Raw genomic sequence first — 23,141 nt, forward strand, 5'->3', positions numbered from 1 at the left:
CTGTTTGCAAAATTTTGTAACAAACTATGAAAAGTTTTTTTTTTTCTTTCAAAACTTTCGGTCTTTTTTTTGTTTATTTAGCAAAAAATAAAAAACCCAGCAGTGATTAAATACCACCAAAAGAAAGCTCTATCTGTGTGAAAAAAATGATAAAAATTTCATATGGGTACAGTGTTGCATGAACGTGTAATTGTCATTCAAAGTGTGACAGCGCTGAAATTTGGCCTGGGCAGGAAGGGGGTAAAAGTGCCCAGTAGGCAAGTGGTTAAAGAGGATCTATCATTCCTCAGTCTGTTGTACAGTATCTTCACACATTTAATGGATACATGGTTTGATTACTCTTCACGTAAATTCAAGAAGTAAAGATTAAAGTGTATGTAAACCCCAACAATGACCTTCTCTTACAGTATTTGTTCCTTTTTTGGTCTGTTAATTTTACCATTGAAAGCAAATTGTTATAGGTGTTCAATAAATGCAGAAATCCCTATTGATCCTGCCAGAAATCTAGTGCTGTCTTGTATACTCTGTAGAGGTATCTCAGGCAGTGTTATCAATCCTGCTTAGTTCACCTCTGTGGAAAACCTTCCTTGGGTATGGAGATGAGGAGAGGGGAAGAAGATCTGTAGTCATGACACACTTCCTGTCCTGGGGTAACAATACTGTTCCTACATATAGTATCTCACAAAAATGAGTACACCCCTCACATATTTGTAAATATTTTATTATATCTTTTTATGTGACAACACTGAAGAAATTACACTTTGCTACAATGTAAAGTAGTGATTGTACAGCTTGTATAACAGTGTAAATTTGCTGTCCCCTCAAAAAAACTCAACACACAGCCATTAATGTCTAAAGCTCTGGCAACAAAAGTGAGTACACCCCTAAGTGAAAATGTCCAAATTGGGCCCAAAGTGTCAATATTTTGTGTGGCCACCATTATTTCACAGCAATGCCTTAATCCTCTTGGGCATGGAGTTCACCAGAGCTTCACAGGTTGCCACTGCAGTCCTCTTCCACTCCTCCATGACGACATCACAGAGCTGGTGGATGTTAGAGACCTTGCACTCTTCCACCTTCCATTTGAGGATGCCCCACAGATGCTCAATAGGGTTTAGGTCTGGAGACGTGCTTGGCCAGTCCATCACCTTTACCCTCAGCTTCTTTAGCAAGGCAGTGGTCATGGCTGTGTGTTGAGTTATTTTGAGGGGACGGCAAATTTACACTATTATACAAGCTGTACACTCACTACTTTACATTGTAGCAAAGTGTCATTTCTTCACTGTTATTACCTGGGGATGGGAAATGTGTTAATGGCAGGATCACCAAGTGAAAATATTGGAGAAAAAGATAACTAATGCAATGACCACATCTTAGGCTGGCAAGCTGCAAAATATTATATTTTTTTATTCTTGGGTTTCAATACATTGTATTGGCAGATCAGTACATCTTCTTTCTTCTAACCTTTATTACTGTTCTCTCTTTGATGTTTTTACAGTTTTTGTAAACTATGCTGTAACTGTTGAGGCAAGGTGGCATTAGGCAGATATCTAGAATAAAACGTTTTTCTCTTGTGCCTTCTAGGTGTGTGCCATTTATCAGACTGTGCCATGTCGAGAGCTGGGAATGGTATTGAGGTGACTTTTATAAATTAATTTCTCTATATAATATCATGTGTGGGACCCGTGAGGATAGACTATGGGGGGTGCTGGCCTTGACTGATACTCTGGAGCTGTCAGTGGTAGGTCACTGATTTATTGGCGTGTGCAAGGGGTGTGCCAGATGTGCCTGGGCACATCCTAATCCTGGGGTTGGCAACCCATCAATTGTGATCTACCCGCCGATCGTGGGCAGGTGACAGGTAACCCTTCCTTCCTTCCTTCGCTGACCCCCAGAACCTGGACAGAAAAAAAAGCAAAGAGCCTATCCATGTCTGCACGTACTATGCAAATTCAATCAAATGTATCGATATTGATGTACTATTTTGTCTTTGATGACTTAAGTCTTTTATTCATTATATGCGTTTTGTAATAAATTTACTATTTTTGATACAATATATTGTTCTTGGTCACTTTTAAGGTCCCACCCACCAATGGGGGTTGTATGTTCTTTCTACTTATCCTGGGATGTGGTGACCTAGAACTTATGACTCCATGGATCTTGGTATTCTTTCTTCTAGACAGGAGGGATGGTGGGGTTGGAATTTAGTGGAACCGATCTGTACTTGTGAAAAAGAGAATTCAACAGTCTTCTACTAATAAATGTAGTACTTTCCCCTTCCTTGTAAGACAGATCTGCTAGTTTTGAGTGGTGCTCACAATGAATATTGAGGCATGATTCTTTGCTCTATACAGTATTAGTATATTAGTCCTATACAGTATTTATGGCTAGATGTAAAACCCCATCAGGTTGTGTTATAAGCGCTTGCGAACAAATAGATGTAGCAATAATGGGTCAGTGCACAGGTATCAGAACACACCCCAGGTATCCAGTCTTCTGTATGCCCATTGACCTGCATGCCAGCCACTGCTTGTGTTGTTTTATAGGGTGTTGGCACTGCGTAGATCATCACTGAGGCCTCTCCTTCTACTTGTGAGATATACAGAAATCTAGAATTGCCTCAATAACTGGTTTTACAAGTTCTGCCAGGGCGACCGCACCTTCCTCCTTCGAAAACGCGGCTCTGTGTCCGGTTTCTTTCCCTTAATTTCATAAATGATTAAACAGGCCATAAAGTGCAGAGAAAACAAAAGAATCTTTCCCAGCAAAACGAGGATTTGAAGTAAAACAAGACACTGCTTTAAAACCCAACTCCAGATTTTTTTTTTTTTAAAGCTTTTAATTATATTGGAAAGGTTTAGATCCTATGTCATTTTTATGTGCTGTATGTATATAGGACACACCTTTTGGCTTCTTTTCCTTCCTTAATTGGAAAAACAATCCTTATTTAAGGTGACCCTTTCACTTTACAAGAGTTGCTGAGGAAAGCTATCCCTGTAAAAGAAGAGTGCGTATTAGACAATAGAATAGTAAGTATATGACAGTCACTTTAAAGCCAACGTTTAGTCAAAATAAAAAAAAAAGATAAAAAATCAGCAAAAGGGACATTAGTCACTGTTAATCCTGATGTGTCCCTTGTGCTGCTGGATCCGACTTTCCTTTAAATCTTCATCCTCCAACCCCCACCTTACCCCTGGCACCATTGGTATCTGCTGAACTTTTTTCGGGGGGGAACATCACTTTAAGGTCACACATGCTCCGCCCCTTTTTGACAATGCAATGAAGGGGAGGGGCTTAGACATCATATAAAGCACAGGCATGCAAAGGTTTGAGAAACCTGATGCAAAAGCGCAATAGAAGGATCAAGCTGCCATTGTCTGATTAGCAATTTCTAATCTGTTTTTAACCACTACCCTGCCCTGCCCCTAAACACGCCCTCGTAAATGATCTCATGAAATTACACTGTTAAATGATTTATGCAGAATTGAGTTTCAAAAATAACAACAACTTTAACAATATTAACATAAATTATATCAGTGCCCATCAGTGCAGCCTCATCGGTGCAGCTTATCAGTGCCGCTTCATCAGTGGCCATCAGTGCAGCATATCAGTATACATAAATGCAGCCTATCATTCAGCTCTCTGCTCAGGGAGCCCTGAAAACCAAGCCATCTGCAGTGTTAGATCGCTCGGTTCTCAGTGTTACAGGGACAGATGCTGCATCCACCTAGGCAAGTGTGATTGAGGGAAAAAAAAGTCCATACTTCTCTTTTAATATTAGGTGGGTAGTCATAAAGTTATGGCTGATCAGTATACAGTGCCTTGAAAAAGTATTCATACCCCTTGAAATTTTCCACATTTTGTCATGTTACAACCAAAAAGGTAAATGTATTTTATTGCTATTTTATGTGATAGACCAACACAAAGTGGCACATAATTGTGAAGTGGAAGGGAAATGATAAATGGTTTTCGAAATCTCTTACAAATAAATATGTGAAAAGTGTGGGGTGCATTTGTATTCAACCCCCCTGAGTCAATGTAGCTGCAATTGCAGTGAAAAGTGCAAGTCTTTTTGGGGATGTCTCTGCCAGCTTTGCACATCTAGAGTGACAGGTTTGCCCATTCTTCTGTGCAAAATAGCTCAAGCTTTGTCAGATTGGATGGAGAGCGTCTGTGAACAGCAATTTTCAAGTCTTGCCACAGATTCTCAATTGGATTTAGGTCTGGACTTTGACTGGGTCATTCTAACACATGCATATGTTTTGATCTAAACCATTCCATTGTAGCTCTGGCTGTATGTTGTATGCCTGTATTTGGTTCTGCTGGAAGGTGAACCCTCCACCCCAGTCTTTTCAGGTTTTCTTCTAAGATTGCCCTGTTTGTGGCTCCATTCATCTTCCCATCAACTCTGACCAGCTTCCCTGTCCCTGCTGAAGAAAAGCATCCCCACAACATGATGCTGCCACCACCATGTTTCACAGTGGGGATGGTGTGTTCAGGGTGACATAGCGTTGTGCTTTTAGGCCAAAAAGTTCAATCTGACCAGAGCACCTTCTTCCACATGTTTGCTGTGTCCCCCACATGACTTCTCGCAAACTGCAAACAGGACTTCTTATGGCTTTCTCTCAACAATGGCTTTCTTCGTGTCACTCTTCCATAAAGGCCAGATTTGTGGAGTGCACGACTAATAGTTGTCCTGTGGACAGATTCTCCCACCTGAGCTGTGGATCTCTGCAGCTCCTCCAGAGTTACCATGGACCTCTTGGCTGCTTCTCTGATTAATGGTCTCCTTGCCCGGCCTGTCAGTTTAGGTGGACGGCCATGTCTTGGTAGGTTTGCAGTTGCAGCCATACTCTTTCCATTTTCGGATGATGGATTGAACAGTGCTCCATGAGATGTTGAAAGCTTGGGATTATTTTTTTTATAACCCAACCCTGCTTTAAACTTCTCCAACTTTATCCTAGACCTGTCTGGTGTGTTCCTTGGCCTTCATGATGCTGCTTGTTCACTAAGGTTCTCTAAAAAAAACCTCTGAGGGCTTCACAGAACAGCTGTATTTATACTAAGATTAAATTACACATAGGTGGACTCTATTTACTAATTAGGTGACTTCTGAAGGCAATTGGTTCCACTATATTTTAGTTAGGGGTACCAGAGTAAAGGGGGCTGAATACAAATGCACACCACACTTTTCAGATATTTATTTGTAAAAAAAAAATTGAATATCATTTTCCTTCCACTTCACAATTTTATGTGCCACTTTGTGTTAATCTATCACATAAAATGCCAATAAAATACATTTATGTTTTTGGTTGCAACATGACAAAATGTGGAAAATTTCAAAGGGTGTGAATACTTTTTCAAGGCACTGTAGATGTAGGAACCTATATTCACATGTTCTGGTCTTGCCTACAGATCCACAGCTATTGGTCCAACATCCTAGTTTCTATCACTTCTAAAATGCATATAACCCTACAGTTGAACCCTGTCTTGCTCCTTTTAGGTATTGACCATGATACACATCTCTCCCACCCCCTTAAACATTTTGATATTTTACCTCCTGCATTATATCAGAAGAGATAATTTGGCAACAACTTTCAATGTAGGAAAAATCCATTGCCAATGTAGTACAGATGTACAACCTAACAAATCAAAAATTGCTGCAGACATTCAAGCAACTTGGACTCAATGTTGGAGTAGAAAGGTGGCCCTTTGTCCTCCCTCACATTCTTTCTTTCAGCTAGTGCTCATCAATAAAAGCAGCCTGACCGTGCCCACCAATAAAAGCAGCCTGACCGTGCCCACCAATAAAAGCAGCCTGACCGTGCCCACCAATAAAAGCAGCCTGACCGTGCCCACCAATAAAAGCAGCCTCACTGTGCTCATCAATGCAGCCTCACTGTGCCCTCAATTGAAGCCTCACCATTGCCTGGATCACACACAGCGGGCATCTCCTGCTGTGTCACAGAGCTTTGATATGGATATCCCGTCACCCTCCTCCTCCTCCTCCTCCTCCTCCTCCTCCTCCAGCGGCCGCTGTAACAAAGTCCCACCTTCTAGACTGATAGGCGGCACACTGATCCAATGCCGAGAAATTGAATCAGTGTGCCGTCTATCAGTCTGCCATTGGAGAAGGCGGGAGAGGAGGACGGGTGCGCCGGGATATCTATATCAAAGCTCCGTGACACAGCGAGAGATGCCCGCTGTGATCCAGGCAATGGTGAGCAGCCGCCCTGGGCATTTCAGATGCAAACTCCGTGACATCACGATTACTGCCCAGTGCCCATGGTTTTCAAAAACCCATCACTGTGCCCATTAAACGCAGCCTCACTGTGCCCATTAAACGCAGCCTCACTGTGCCCATTAAACGTAGCCTCACTGCGCCCATCAAATGCAGCCTCGCTGTGCCCATCAAATGAGGCTGTGCCCATCCATCAAATGCAGCCTCACTGTGCCCATCCAATGCAGCCTCACTGTGCCCATCCAATGCAGCCTCACTGTGCCCATCCAATGCAGCCTCACTGTGCCCATCAATATCAGCCTCACTGTGCCCATCTATTGCAGCCTCACTGTGCCCATCTATTGCCTCACTGTGCCCATCTATTGCAGCCTCACTGTGCCCATCTATTGCAGCCTCACTGTGCCCATCTATTGCAGCCTCACTGTGCCCATCTATTGCAACCTCACTGTGCCCATCTATTGCAACCTCACTGTGCCTATCAAATGCAACCTCACAGTGCTCATCAAACACAGCCTCACTATGCCCATCACTTTCAGCCTCACCAGTGCCCATCAAATGCAGCCTCACTGTGCCCATCAATAAATGCAACCTCATTAGTGCCCATCAATAAATGCAGCCTCATTAGTGCCCATCAATAAATGCAGCCTGACTGTGCCCATCAAATGCAGCCTGACTGTGCCCATCAAATGCAGCCTCCCCATTGCCTGGATCACACACAGCAGGCATTTCCCGCTGTGTCACAGAGTTTTGATATGGATATCCCGGCACGCCCGTCCTTCTTTCCCTCCTCCTCCTCCAGCGGCCCCTGTAACAAAGTGACTGTGATAGGCAGCACACTGATCCAATGGCCGGAAATTGAATCAGTGGGCCGCCTATCACAGTGGTGAGCGGCCGCCCTGGCATTTCAGATGCAAGCTCCGTGACAAGCGGAGAGGAGGAGGGAGGGAAGGGAGGACTATGATGATGTCTTCAATACAATCACGATTCAGCCTTTCTCAGCATCGATGTTGAATCAATGAAGGCTGAATCGCAATGCATTTGGTTATACAATTACACCCCTAGTGTTTACTACTCTGTTTATTTACTAGATAGATTCACCTACGCTTTTCACTTTTGTTATATTGGAAACATTCCATTTTTGTGTTCTGAATGTTAGGTATGTGCCCATACATACCACTACACACATTTTTCTTTCTCGAACATCACGGGACACAGAGCCACAGTAATTACTGATGGGTTATATAGGTATCACTGGTGATTGGACACTGGCACACCCTATCAGGAAGTTCAACCCCCTATATAATCCCTCCCCCTTGCAGGGATACCTCAGTTTTTACGCCAGTGTCTTAGGTGATGGACGTGTAAAGATGTCCTGTGCTGAGCTCCAAAGGGAATATCCTATACTGGGGCAAGCCAGGCGAACCGGATCCATTCAAAGTGTCTTTTCATGGCCGAATTGAATGGTACCCGGGCCTCGTGTCCGAAGAAACGAGGTTTTACCCGTAATGCTTCTCTTTTTAGAGAGCTGGACCCCGCAGATCAGAAAATGGCTTTAAACTTCCTAATTTCTGGCGAGGTGCTTTACGGTCCCAGAACTGTTGGATCCCCCTACTGATGGGGGCCCCAGTCTCTGACGGTTTTTTCAAACGGAGCCCACCGTGAGAGGTGAAGATTGGGTCTGTGTAAACAGCACCCTGCGGCTGGATAAGGTAAGAGGAGATTCCACAGAATTTTTGAGTTCTAGTGGCTTTTCTCCTTTAAGGTAAATGCATGCTATGCCTATTGTGACCACCGGGGGCTGCCAAGAGCACAAACCTACACATGCTGACTCTGTCTCAGGTGTTGTAATCGCTGTTTATGTCCCAGCGTCTCAAGCAGGCTGCAAACAGGTAAGGTGGAAAGGGGGATTTCTCATGTTTGAATGTTCCCCCCCAGGCTAGAGAGGGGCCACAGGGGTCTAGAAAGTGGTTATACCACCCGGGCTCTGCGGTCTAATGGCCACCATCTCTCAAGATAGCCGTTCAGGCAGATCTTGTTACCAGCCTCCCTCCCTCCCCCCCATCCCCAGCCTTTCTCCAGAAGCATGACAGGAGAGTCGGCAGCGCGGGAAGCGCTCGTTTTTTTCAAAACTCAAGGGGGGGGGGGGGGCGGTAGAGGAGGGGGCGGGACGTCAGCACAGAGTGCTTAGACTCCCACTCAGGCCAGCTGCAGGCTATTAAAGGCACTCTGTACAGGTGCACTCAGCCTTCTGAGAGACACAGAGCTGACGGTCGCATGTAAGGTGGGACACAGGCATTCTCCTAGGCAGCATTTACTGAAGTAACACCAGACTGAGCATTGGGTAGCAAGGCTTTTAGCCAGACTACATCGCTCAGCGGGCAGTGTTCATTTGTATACCTCACACCTTGTTGCTTTGCACTATGGGTAGAAGAGGTTCAAGCACCCCAGGAACCAGAGACACTAGGGGATCTCGTTCAGGTTCTGAGGGCCCCCTGTCGGCAGCATCCTCCCCCCCTAAAGATGGGCTAGGGACGGCTAGCCAGGGAGAGCCATCGGGGTCAGGGGCTACACCTGCTTCTGGCACTTCAGCCCCTGTATATATTACACAAGAGGTTTTTTCCTCAACCATTAATGGTCTAGAGGAAAGATTAATGGCCGTGATTACGTCTTCACTCAGTGGAAGAAAACGCACTAGGCTTTCCTCTGTTCCCCAAGACCCTCAGACAGAGGAGCTCTGGGATAAAGGAGATGAATCCCTTTCAGAGGATCGGGATGGGATGGATGATTCCTCTTCGGAGGATTCAGGTGGAGAGGGACCCTCTGCGACTTCCCAAGAGGAGAAAGTCTTAGTGCAGATCCTCACTGGATTGGTCCGCTCCACATTTAAGTTGCCCATACCTGAAACTGCTAAAGAATCCTCTTCTGCTTTGGGGTCACTGAAACCTTTCCAAGCAGCACATGCTTTTCCTGTTCATACTTTACTTGAAAAGCTTATTTATTCTGAGTGGGATCACCCAGACAAACGTTTTTTTCCGCCGAGAAAGTTTTCAACACTTTATCCGATGGAAGAAAAGTTTATTAAAATGTGGGGAATACCGGCTATTGATGCCGCCATTTCCTCCGTAAATAATAGCCTGACTTGTCCTGTAGACGATGCTCAGGGATCCTGTAGATAAAAGGATGGAATCCCTATTGAAGGATGTTTTCTCCTTAGCAGGATCAGTGGCCCAACCTGCAGTAGCAGCGATTGGAGTCTGTCAATACTTAAGAGACCATGTTAAGCAGGTCATCAAAGTATTACCTGAACAGCAGGCCCAGGGGTTTGCTAACCTTCCAGCGGCCTTATGCTTTGTGGTTGACGCCATTAGAGATTCTATCGTGCAAACCTCCCATCTTTCACTGGGGTTGGTGCATATACGTAGAATCCTATGGTTGAAAAATTGGTCAGCCGAAGCACCATGTAAGAAGCTACTGGCTGGGTTTCCATTTCGTGGTGCAAGGTTGTTTGGAGAGGACTTGGATAACTATCTCAAGAGAATCTCTTGTGGGAAAAGCACTCTCTTACCTGTCAAGAAGAAGAGTAAGCGTCCCTCTTTCAAACGGACTCTTTCCCCAGCGCCGGGGGCTTCAGCCTCCAGGCAGTCTCGACGGCCGCCTCCATTGGGGTCCAGAGACAAGAGTCAACCCCAGGGACAAAAGAAGTCCTGGGGAAAGAAGCCTACTAGGCCAAACACTAAGACCTCTGCATGAGGGGGCGCCCCCGCTCACTCGAGTGGGGGGAAGACTGCGACAGTTCTCAGAGCTCTGGCAGGAGGACTTCCAGGACAGATGGGTAATCTCCACGGTAACCTTAGGGTACAAGCTGGAGTTTCAGGAATTCCCCTCTCCTCGGTTCCTCAGATCAAATGTTCCCAGAGACCCAGAGAAGCAGCAGTCGCTCCTTCTAGCGTTAGAGCGACTTTTGTCGCAGGAGGTCATTATGATAGTTCCCGCAAAGGACCAGGGATTGGGCTTCTATTCCAACCTTTTTACGGTCCAAAAGCCAAATGGGGATGTCAGGCCCATTTTGGACTTAAGGGATCTGAACCGATTCCTAAGGATTCAATCCTTCCGCATGGAATCAATTCGAACAGTAGTTCCCACCCTGCAGGGAGGAGAATTTCTGGCATCAATAGACATCAGAGATGCATATCTGCATGTGCCCATTTTTCCTGCTCATCAGAAGTTTCTGCGCTTCGAGGTAGGAGGGCGCCATTTCCAGTTTGTGGCTCTGCCTTTCGGGATAGCCACTGCACCTCGAGTGTTCACAAAGATCTTGGCTCCTCCTCTGACCAGATTAAGGGCTCAGGGTATAGCTGTCATAGCATACCTAGACGACCTGCTCTTGATAGACCAGTCGGTAGCCTCTTTGAATGGAAACTTGAGGACCACGGTCAGGTATCTAGAACACCTGGGTTGGATCCTCAACTTAGAAAAGTCTTTCCTAAAACCAGTAAGAAGACTGGAGTATTTAGGTCTGATTATAGATACAAGCCAGGAGAAAATATTTCTACCCCAGGCAAAGATCACTGCTTTGAGAGAGCTGATTCTGACAGTAAGGACCAAGAAGGGTCCCTCAGTCCGCCTTTGTATGAGGCTACTAGGGAAGATGGTGTCTTCATTTGAAGCAGTTCCCTATGCTCAGTTTCACTCAAGAATGCTGCAACACAGTATTCTGTCGACCTGGAACAAGAAGGTTCAGGCATTAGACTTTCCGATGCACCTGTCGCATGCGGTGCGTCAGAGCCTCAATTGGTGGCTCATACCCGAAAACCTGCAGAAGGGGAAATCCTTTCTACCGGTTACCTGGACGGTGGTAACAACAGATGCCAGTCTGTCAGGTTGGGGAGCAGTTCTGGAACAGGTTGCGGTCCAAGGGGTATGGTCCAAGACAGAGAGGACCTTACCCATCAACATTCTGGATATCCGGGCGATACATCTAGCTCTAAAAGCCTGGACTATCAGGCTACAGGGTTGTCCGGTCAGGATCCAGTCCGACAATGCCACAGCAGTGGCTTATGTCAATCATCAGGGAGGCACCCGGAGCCGAGCTGCTCAAAAAGAGGTGAACCAGATCTTAGTCTGGGCAGAGATGCATGTGCCATGCATATCGTCAGTTTTCATCCCGGGAATAGAGAATTGGCAGGCGGACTATCTAAGTCGCCAGCAGTTACTTCCAGGGGAATGGTCTCTGCATCCCGACGTCTTTTGGGCCATATGCCAAAGATGGGGGGGTTCCAGATGTAGATCTCTTTGCATCCCGATTCAACAAAAAGATAGACAGACAGATTTGTGGCAAGGACAAAAGATCCTCTTGCATGCGGGACGGATGCGTTGGTGATTCCGTGGCATCGGTTCTCACTGATTTACGCATTCCCGCCTATTCTGCTACTACCACGACTCCTTCGCAGGATCAGGCAGGAAAGGAAGTCGGTACTTCTGGTGGCCCCCGCTTGGCCCAGAAGGACTTGGTATGCAGAAATAGTAAGGATGACGGTGGGTTCCCCGTGGACCCTACCGGTACGCCCAGACCTGTTATCTCAAGGTCCAGTGTTCCATCCTGCCTTACAAACGCTAAATTTGACGGTTTGGCTATTGAGACCCACGTTCTGAAGAGTCGTGGGCTCTCAGGTCCTGTCATATCTACCTTGATTAATGCAAGGAAGCCAGCTTCCAGGATGATTTATCATAGAGTCTGGAAGGCTTATATAACCTGGTGTGAATCCAGAGGTTGGCATCCCAGGAAATATGTCATAGGTAGAATCCTTGATTTTCTACAGATGGGATTAGAGATGAAGCTGGCCTTGAGTACCATCAAGGGCCAGGTTTCTGCTTTATCAGTATTTCAGCGGCCACTTGCTTCGCATTCTTTGGTCCGAAACTTTATGCAGGGGGTGATGCGTCTTAATCCTCCGGTTAAAGCGCCCCTAAACCCCTGGGACTTGAATTTGGTCCTGGCTGTGTTACAGAAACGGCCTTTTGAACCAATAAGTCAGATTCCTTTGGTCTTGTTGACAAGGAAATTAATTTTTCTGGTGGCCATCTCTTCTGCTAGAAGAGTATCAGAATTAGCAGCTCTTTCCTGTAAGGAGCCTTATTTGATTATACACAAGGATAGAGTGGTACTACGCCCTCATCCTAGTTTTTTACCGAAGGTGGTTTCTGATTTTCATTTAAACCAAGACATTGTTCTACCTTCCTTTTTTCCAGATCCCTGTTCTCCGGAAGAGAGATCTCTACATTCGTTGGATGTAGTAAGAGCAGTTAAGGCCTATCTAGGGGCAACTACTCAGATCCGCAAGATGGACGTTTTGTTTGTGCTGCCAGAGGGTCCCAATAGAGGACAGGCAGCGTCAAAAGCTACCATTTCTAAATGGATTCGACAGTTGATCATTCAAGCTGACGGTTTGAAACAGAAGATTCCTCCGTTTCAGATCAGGGCACATTCCACAAGGGCTATTGGTGCTTCTTGGGCAGTGCATCACCGGGCCTCTATGGCTCAAATCTGCAAGGCCGCAACCTGGTCTTCAGTTCATACATTCACCAGATTCTATCAGGTGGATGTGAGAAGGCATGAGGATATCGCCTTTGGGCGTAGTGTGCTGCAGGCAGCGGTACAGGGTCCTCAGGTCTGATTGCACCCTACTTGGTCGTGGTTCCCCCCCCCTCAGGTAGCATTGCTCTGGGACATCCCATCAGTAATTACTGTGGCTCTGTGTCCCGTGATGTTCGAGAAAGAAAATAGGATTTTTTAAAACAGCTTACCTGTAAAATCCTTTTCTTTCGAAGGACATCACGGGACGCAGAGGTCCCGCCCCTCTTCTAATACACTATATTGCTTGGCTACAAAACTGAGGTATCCCTGCAAGGGGGAGGGATTATATAGGGGGTTGAACTTCCTGATAGGGTGTGCCAGTGTCCAATCACCAGTGATACCTATATAACCCATCAGTAATTACTGTGGCTCTGTGTCCCGTGATGTCCTTCGAAAGAAAAGGATTTTACAGGTAAGCTGTTTTAAAAAATCCTATTATTTTCACCTGCAGAAGTGTTTACATGCATGTAACTGCATATGTTCACTGTGATCAGACCAATATTACATTCCATAGTCAAAGCGAGAGGACTGTGACCCAAAAACATCAGCTAACAGTTGATCACTGTCATTTGACACTGATCACCTGACAAAGCCGCTTTGATATGTCTTGTTCGGGTTCTTGCTGCCCTGGTATAGAGAAGGATACAGAAGACATCCTGAGCTCAAGCCTTTTGGACCTATGTATTATTTGCGTTACCATCATCCATATGTGATTGGCATATTTGCGGCAAGACAGAATACACCTATCAATTGACGATGAATGGACCAATTGGTTGAAGTTGGGCGTGCGAGTTGGAGAGACCACACGTGTTGATGTAGCGTGGCACCCAGGGTGGGGACCCTGAACGGGAATAAAGAGTTGAAGCCAAACTACTGGTTGGGAATTATCACAGACTGAAGGTGCAAGCACCAAACTAAATCCCAAGTCCAGCACTGTAGCAGCATAACTTGTCTATAAAGGGGCGAAGGAGTACTGCCATGTTTGCTAACACATTGCCTTTGCCTATGTAACAGTTGGAGAACTGTGATATAGAGATGCAATGGAACTGTCAATTTATCACCCCTCTACCTCTACTTAAGCAAAAGATGTTCTGATTTAGTAACAATTGGTCGGATTTACTTGTGAGAAGAGAGTGCTTCTACAGTGAATGGGAATGGGGAACGAAGTGTAACCCTTAAGTTAACCTTCTGGGCTATGAAGAGTAAGAAGTAAAAGGAGGTTCTGTTGGGGAGGGGGGGTAGACTGATGGCTACTCTTCCTTTAGATTGCATGCTCCATGAGCAGGGCCCTCCCGTCCCTTTTGTACTGTCCCCCCTCTACATTGTAAAGCGCTGCGCAAACTGTTGGCACTATATAAATCCTGTATAATTATAATAATAATAATAATAAGCAGCAGGGTCCCTACATTAGGGCCCATTGTGTAACGGAACTCTCCTAGGGACTGTGGCCTGGACCACAATGTGTGAGGCCTCTAAAAGTATACAGTCGCTTCCGTCAATGCCTTCAGAGTGTCCCTTTGTGCTTAATTTTGCATTTTGGTTTTGTAGTTAAATTCAAGGATTAACAAATCTGTGCCTTTGCAAATAAGCCCTATAAGTTCAATTGCTTTCCTCCCCCTAATTTTTTTTGTTTTTTTGTTTTACATGCTGGCTGGTAAGCAGAATCACATGCTTGCATCTTACAACTCATAGGGGTTCCATTGGTGAGTTTATCCTGCCAGAGTTACTAGGACAGACGTTACAAAGCCAAGTCTGGAAGGTTGATTTACTAAAGGCAAATATACTGTGCACTTTTAAGTGCTGTTGCTCTAGATCTGAGGGGAAGCTCTTCTGGTTTCTATCATCCAATTTTATTTTTCTTAGAAAATGAAATAAAACTTCACTTTGCAAAGCACTGGAGCAAGTGCACTTGCAGTGCATAGTATATTTGCCTTTAGTAAATCAACCCCATAGTGTCACTAGTGAGTGAACTGTTTTTCCATAATGTAGAACCAATGCAGCTGCAGAAGAGTGAAACCAAAATGAGAGTTTTCATGAATGGTGTCCCCAAGTAATATGTCACTGGACAATTCCAGCCACTGGTATCCTTTTTTTAATATGAAATCTCCAGATTTCCGGAAGCCAAGCAACTGCCATTTTCAGAAGATGATTTTTGGAATTTCACCTTCATATTTTGGTTATTAACGTATGGGCATTGTAGAATTGCAGTGCTTTCACACCTCTTCTCTTGTATTGTTCAGGTACCTGGAGGGCCGAGTGTTTGTGGTAGAAGTACTTCCAGACAGCCAGGCTGAAGTAGATGAAGTCGTTCTTGCAGGAGACATTATTGATGAAATTAATGGAGTCTCACTACGTCATGCATATAATGGACAGGTGAGGATTATGGGATTAGTCTGAATAATGCAGTGAGCATTCTAAGCATTGTGTGGCAGTAGTACCCAGCCCACTTCTCTTATTTCATAGCCCTTATGGTAGACTTTTGTTCCTATACAAAGCACAATCAGCACTTAGACCTCATGCACATGACACTTGAAAAGTTTCAAAATACTCACCGTTGCTCAACCCTGGATGTCTTCAGTTTTTCTGTGCAGATAGATGGTGCTTGTTTAAATTGCACACAATCCATGTACAGGGATTTACTCCATGCGCAAGCTTACAGTGTATATCTGTGTACAGCTAGCGTACAGCCATTGCGGAAAAACGCTAGCTGCAATATCTGTTGTATGGCCTTAGCATAAACTGCTGTTGTGTAGTCCATATTGACCACATACTTCCACTAGATAATGGCAGGTGCAATCTGATTGGTTACCACAATAGAGACAGTTTTCTTATGCAATAGTTTTTTTACATGACTGTTAAGATTCTAGGTTCTCAAGACAGGCAAAGGACTAAGAATAACAAATAATATTTTTTTTCCCCTTTCTTTGTAACTTTGGAATTTTGCTTATAAATATTTCACTTATATGATTGAGTGGAAAACTCCTCTCCTATTCATATGTTCACCAGGTTGAATCTAAAGTTAAAGGGTAACTCCACTTCCGTGGGGAAAAAAAAATAGCAAAAAAAATAAATTGGCGTATACAATTGCGACACAAGTCATATTGTAATTGAATGTTATTAAAAATGAACTTTCCTTTTCAATCTGCAGCTCTGTCATTTTCTTAAAATGCAATGCAATATGGCTACCTGGAGGTGTTCCGTATACAGAATGCCCCCAAGAGATATAATTTCCTGCTTGTGTGATTGACTCACTCATTTTTCCATAAGTCTGCACTTAGATACAAGTCAGATTTCAGGCATCCTCTGCAAGAAAAATGTCATTTTTGGTGAGATACTTTCAATAGTAAATCACAGCTAAAGGGATGCAGGCCCAGCAGCTTTCCGAATTAGAGCCCTGCAGGTGCAGCAGCTGATTGATAATTATGAAACCACTCCCATTAGATTCACTTTCCCACTTGGACACAGACAAACACACAGGGATTTCTTCAGGATAGCAAAAGATGGGAATCTGCAACAAAGTTTGAAAGAGGGAGGGGTGCTGCGCTAACCAGAAAAAAGGACTGCTATAGATCTCCGTATGTGGTCAATTACTATGCGCTAATCGCCCATAACACATAAAATCGCATAGTAAAATAAAATCGCATAGTAAAATAAAATCGCATAGGTTAGCGTTGATTACTAAAAACCTTGTGAGATGTAAAAATGTTGTGGTAATCCAAAGAAATATGTGGAAACGTCTGAAGAAGTCACGTGATCGGTGACGTCACGCGTAGGGACGGAATAGGCTTTTTCATACTGCTGGAAGCATTACGAGCTCGCTGCTCGTAGGAGAAAGGCTTTTATCTTTATACTGTTCAATGTGAGTACATTTTACCTATCTTTTTGAATAAAGCGACCACCCTGTTCAAAACCCTGTTTTTTTGAGCACTTTTTCTGTGCACCCTTATTAGACATTTGCACTTTATTTACTGGATTTACTGGCATGTCATTTTTTTTTTGTAGATTAGCACAGTATTCTAGAATCATTACTGTTGGGTCATTATATTATTATTTTGCCACTGATCACTGCAGTATTTATTTTGTATATATTTATTTGTTTTATTTCATGTTTTGGAATAATTTGTCTGAATAGATATATTCAGGTCACCTGAGCACCAGCACTTTATATTATATGTTTCTGCACTATTGATTAGAATATTATTCTGTTTTATATGAATCGAATGGTTTATAGATATATTCACGTTTTATTATCCACATGAAGACGTTTCTACATTATTTCTTTGGGTAACCACAACATTTTTACATCTCACAAGGTTTTTAGTAATTAACGCTAACCTATGCGATTTTATTTTACTATGCGATTTTATGTGTTATGGGCGATTAGCACATAGTAATTGACCACATACGAAGATCTATAGCAGTCCTTTTTTCTGGTTAGCGCAGCACCCCTCCCTCTTTCATTTTCTGTTTATTTTGGGTTTATGCCTGGCCCTCTTCTGGTGCGTGCAGCTGTCCAGTCGCATACGTTCTCTACAGCTTTTATCTTTTTTGCCATTCCTTCCTTTCTTTTTCCAATCGGGTAGCGCAGGAATATCTCTCATTTTATTCTGCAACAAAGTTTGTTAAAATCCTTGTATTGTACATAGATCACCCAGAGGGGAATGTTTTTTTTTTTTTTTTCTCAACAAAAATGGAGTTACTCTTTAAATTTTGGGCAATCTGCTGATGAACTAGGGGTTGAAGGAAAGGAAATTTGCTCGATTTCCCCCATCAACACTGACTGTGCTGATCCCTCCTTCTGACTGTGAATCCCTTCCACTGCACCATTGTATACTGACAGCGGGAGGTTTCCCAGCCTTTAGAATACAGTGATCTCAGCTGGCAGCTATAGCTGCAGACAGTGATTGAATGGATTTAAAACCCAACAGGCTGGTTGTACTGAAGTCAATTGGTAGATTGACTTTAGTACAACCACCTGCCCATAGATGGATTGAAATGTGGCCAGTTCCAGCTGAACTTTGATCTGTCTATGGCTGCCTTTAAAGCTGAGTTTCACCCAAAAGGGGAAGTTCTGCTTTAAATCCTCCTCTCCTCCCTCCTCTACCACATTTGGCAGGTAATCTTTTTTCAGGGGGCAGTGGGTACCTATCTTTGACAAGTATTTGCTCCCACTTCCTCTTTGATCGCCTTGGTGATCCAATGCAAAATTCTTCCCCCCACCTTCCCACAGTCTTCTCGGACATGTCCTTCCCGCAGCACTATGATTATTCTCCAGGAAAAATCTACTAGTGGATGGCCAGTTAAGTAAAAAACAGCTACTTACAGTAGTTGCATTAATCTGTGCATTTTATATCTGCCCAGAGTTCAGGTTTATACTTTGTTAATGTGCCTGTTGTTTACGGAGCTCAATTACACACAGCTGAAAAAGATTATTGATTCACACCCTCTTCTTCCTCTCTCTCTTTCTGCTCTGTATGACTTCTTAAAGTAGAATTCCAGCTTTCATTTGAAAATGATTGTTGAATGATTCATTGTACAGGCTGGCACAGTACTAGGTAAAGTGAAGGGGGAGCCTCTAGTATTCCGGATAATCCGTTGGTGCTGGAAAGACGGGGAAGTGTTCCGTCCCCTAATCCCTTACATAAGAGCTATTCAGGAGCGGGTCTCAAACTTTCAACTCCAGCAGAGGCCCAGAAACCAGGAGAGCGACCAAGATCGTCCCCAGCAGGACGGCAGGTGACACCTTGATGGTGGCGGTGGAGGGTGACCTCTCTGAATTCCAATTTTTAACACTTTTATTTTGCATTTCCTCCACAGACTTCTATATTTTGTCAAGTATCTTGGACATGCTCATGTTGGAATGGTATGTATGTAGAGATTTTTTGTTTAGTACTTTGTTGTTGGATTGCTTACCACAAATGAAAAACATTTTAAAATTTATCTAAAGCCATTTTTTTCTTTTTTTTTGGATAAATGGGTGAAAGGTTACATCCTCTGTGAGGTTGTTATTGATGCCTGTATTCACACTGGGGAAATGTACTCTTTCCATGCGTCTTGCTGGCTGCTGTCATTGGGACAGAAAGTGGGAAGAAAAAATATCCAACATTTTGAGTTGTCACCAGAACAGGAGCTTGTTCTGGGAACAACTGTCTAAGTGGGTGTTTACCTCATTTTGGATAGATTTTCTCTCACTTCCTGTTGTGTCTGCATGGCAGTTAGTGAAGAGAAATGTTCTCAATAGGAAAAGGAAGAGTGTGACATAAGGGCTACTGCTGTGAGTAGGGTCTGTGACTGCTGGAGGACACTAAAGAGTTAGGTCTCTGCTATAGAATGGAGCAGTAGGAACTGATCTCTGTCAACTTTTCAGCTCAAGGGGTCCCTCAGGAAGAAGATAGGGCTGAGGAAAGTGACGTAACACAATCTGAGAGCAAAAAGGACTCACTTGAGGTGAAGAATGTGAATTGGAGTGGAATATCATTCCCAAAGAAAGGCTTCTATCAGACTATAGTGTATAAAACCACAAAGCGCTGTGATAGTTATTTAAGATAAAGCTCCAAAGATCAAAATAAAATTAGTGAGGCTGCTATCAACAAAAAGTGTTCAGAAGCACTAAAAATTAATAAAATAAAAAAAAGGATTGAAGCGCTTCACTATGTGATCAATGATAAATAAATAATTAAATAATATAACCCACATACAAAATTCATTAAACAAATCCGGATACTGTGCAAAAAAATGCAGCTAAAATGCGTGACCACACGTGTAAAAAAACTAATAAATGCCTAGTGTCACAGTGTGTACAAATAAAATTAAATAAAATATAAATAATGTTAAATCAGATGATTGGCCACACTATTGATATACTCAGTAAATAGGTGAAGAAACAACTAAGACAGCCAAGTCCAGAAGGGGAATCAATATAGTACCAGTATTTAAAAGTTCTGCAATTGCTTTAAAATTGCTTAATTGGAGTGCTCGCTTGTCAATCTTGAACGACAGTGTCATTCAGCTCCAACCTCATCAGATGTAGTATTCACCACCAGCAATCATATGTAAAGCAGATAAAAAGAAGAAATTTCATTGTGCAATGCTCTATATAAATGGTACACCAGCAAACATGCTATGAGAACCACTCACGTGCGCCCAATGTTAGAAAGGCATATGCAGATGTAATTAGCAGTCAGCCGCCAAGGACGAGAGCTGGGTCGCGACCTTTGTTTATAGTGATCAAATACCACCAAAAGAAAGCTCTATTTGTGGGGAAAAAAAGGACATCAATTTTGTTTGGTACAGTGTCGCACGACTGCGCAATTGCCAGTTAAAGTAACACAGTACTGTATCATGGCCTGGTCATGAAAGGGGCAGAACCTTCTGGGGCTGAAGTGGTTAAAGAGGAACTTCAGCCTTTCCCACCCCTCCAATATTTGTTTTCCCCTGCTTACTTGATACTGTGTTCTGCACAGTAAGGATACTCGCCTAGCCAACGGCTCGAGCATTGCCCTGCTGAGATCCTCTTCCTTGCAGACAGTGCATGGGTCCGGCACTGCCATGTTGCCTCCTGACAGCTGCTGGCTTTTCTGGGTGCAGGCACGCTAGGCCTGCCCCCCACCTCCTTACTAAATGGGACTGCACATCGTGCATCCCAGGAGGCACCCGGGCACTGGCATCATTCGCCTAGGCGAATGTGGGAAGGTAGGGGGGCAGGCTGAGGCTTTTAGCAAGAAAAGCAATTAAACAGAAAAAAAACCTGATATCTGTGTTGCGGAGGGGGGGCTGAATTAAGAGAAGGAGGGTGAAGGTCCATTTTTTTTGAAGAATTTTTTTTTTTTTTTTTGCTTTCTAGTGTCACAATGCCCTGTAGGTGGCAGTTTAACCTTGTTTTAAGTTCTAAATTCATGTGTCCCTCAATGGACGATTGGCTTTAAATAGCATAGCAGTCTGTGTCCCGTTTGAGGTTTTCTTCACTTTTCTGTCGGAACATGGAAGTGATGGGAAATCTCTCCATTTGGGGACACACACTGCAACAAAAGACTTCTTTTCAGTAAACTGGGGAAGGGTTACAACCCTTCCCCAGTTTACTAAAAAAAAGTATTTTGTTATTTTTACTGAAAAAAGACTTTTGTTCTAGATTATTCTTACTGTATGTGTCTTCCTGTCCCTGTAACAACCTCTCGCCTCATGTCTTGTCCTGCTGTCATAGGGACAGGAAGTGGGATGATATCTACCCAAGAGTGTAAGGCCCTATTTACACCTTTGCGTTGGGGAACGTGTGTTCCTGGAATATGTGAAAAAGTGCAACAAGGGTGCTACTCCTTTGTAGTGCAATTATGTTTTGCCCCCACCCTAAACGCAGCAAGAAAACATAGAAGCCAAGGTTAGCTTCCAAAAAAAAAAAAATACAGTTCGGGTGATTGGAGGGGAGCACCTGATGTCCAAAAAGAAGATCTCACTTGATGAATTTTATAGTTATTTATTGGAGATAAAAGTAAACAAGTAAGCAAAAAGATACAGAAGCTACTGTGGTGCAATTGCCATGCGTAGGACAGCTCATTCAAGTGCATGGGCTGCCCTACACTGTCACATGAAAAACGTGAGAAAAAAAAAACATGCCAATCGCCTAGGTGTGAATGGGGGCTTGACAGAAGTTTTGGCTGGAGTTGACTATAATACTGGCGAGTCGATGACCCAGAACAAGAATGCAGATTGGGACTTTTTTCTCATTTGCAGGATGCACATGTTGCAGGTCACTGATCTAGAGTATAATTCAAGCTAATGCATCAACCAGGGAACTAGCATTTGCAGATGATTAGCAATGACTGCTCCTGTATTTGCCTGACAGTTTTATATATGGTGTTTAAAGGAGGTGATCCCAGCTTTTGTTGCATGAATAGTAGGCAGCCAGGGTGCTGTCAACAAGAGGCCATACACTAACAACTGACAAGGAGTAAAAAAAATAATATTGTTGAAAAAATTATTGCATTTTCCTTTCCATTATTCCATGCAAGTCCTGTGTATATATGTATCAGTGGTGGCCGGTGGTAATTATTTTTTTTTTTTTTTTGGGGGGGGGGGGGGTGGCAAAAAGTAACCCCCCCCCCCATCAGTCGGCCATGTGAGCTCATGGCACAATGCTCTGCGCTCCCCGAGTCCACCCTATTTTGAAGGCTATTAGAGCCTATGCCTCTAATCGGGTGCTTCAAAAAATCACCCCCGCTGCTGTAATTCAGGCACCCAGCGTCCTGAAAGGGGCCGGACGCATGAATAGGGGGTGGTGGTGGATAGATTCATGCTATGCATCCATTATTCATATAGAGGGGGCGGTGCCCGGGCGCCCCTAATGGACGGGCCGCCACTAACTGTATATGTTATTGTTCATTTAACTAATGATCACATTTTTGTTTTTTTTTTCAAAATAGTTTGGGGGCAAAGAGATCCTGGATCTAGGAATAACTAGGGTGCGAAATCAGAACCCTATACCAAAGGTAAGTGCTATTGCAACTTGGCATTACAAACTTTAGCATTTTTGTGCCGCGTAACCTCTTTCTCAGTCCATGGAGGGACACAGCACTTCATTTTCAAGAACCATGGGTTATACAGCAGCCTACATGATGATTGGACACAACACCTGGAGGCCAGCCCCATAACAAGTCTGCTCTATTGTAGCAATCCGCATGAAAAACCGATGTAACAAAACACGGGCACACCAAATAGCACAGATCATACTATTTATTAAAAGGCAGTAAAAAAAAAAAAAAAAAAAAAAAGAGAGAATCCAAGCACACTGGCACAAATCCACATGAATTAATCACCTAGGACCAACATCACCAACCTATTCAGGAGGTTTCTAATAAATGCCAGCAAGGATAAGGTCCCCTCTGTGTGGTAAAACCTAGGTTGTCATCCCAGCAAGGATAGGCGCAATGTCCATACAAATTCTCTCAGCAGACTGTGCTCTTGTGAAATACACACAGCCACTGATGTGTTGCAGGCCATGCCACTTCATCAGAGTGGGGGCCCCTTTGAAGCACATCTTAGGATGCCTACTGAAATTTGGGACCGCAGCAAAGAATGCTTCAGAACCTGCCCTCTATAACCCAGGAACTGGCAGGCGGTATGTAATAACCCGCCCTTGTAATTGAGGCGCCAGCGGGATGACGTTATGGAGACCAAACCAAAAGCCCTCTCATACCCCATTTTAAAGTAGAACTAAAGGCAAAACTTTTTTTAGTTTTGGATAAAGTGGAGATGGATTAGAATGCCTCTCAG

The 23,141-nt window shown here is 43.8% G+C and overlaps 1 protein-coding gene across 2 annotated transcripts in view; it reads left to right on the plus strand.

Moving 5' to 3' along the window:
* Nucleotides 1–23,141, plus strand: part of LOC141114454 (uncharacterized) — an 88,309-nt gene that overhangs the window by 38,436 nt on the left and 26,732 nt on the right. For both annotated transcript variants that reach the window (XM_073608134.1, XM_073608135.1), the window contains exons 8-12: nt 1,585–1,637; nt 15,116–15,248; nt 18,415–18,611; nt 18,693–18,738; nt 22,292–22,357. In XM_073608134.1, the coding sequence (XP_073464235.1) occupies nt 1,585–1,637; nt 15,116–15,248; nt 18,415–18,611; nt 18,693–18,738; nt 22,292–22,357 (495 nt within the window). The remainder of the gene's footprint in view (nt 1–1,584; nt 1,638–15,115; nt 15,249–18,414; nt 18,612–18,692; nt 18,739–22,291; nt 22,358–23,141) is intronic.

Source organism: Aquarana catesbeiana, linkage group LG12, assembly GCF_042186555.1.
Source record: "Aquarana catesbeiana isolate 2022-GZ linkage group LG12, ASM4218655v1, whole genome shotgun sequence".
Lineage (NCBI taxonomy): Eukaryota > Metazoa > Chordata > Amphibia > Anura > Ranidae > Aquarana > Aquarana catesbeiana.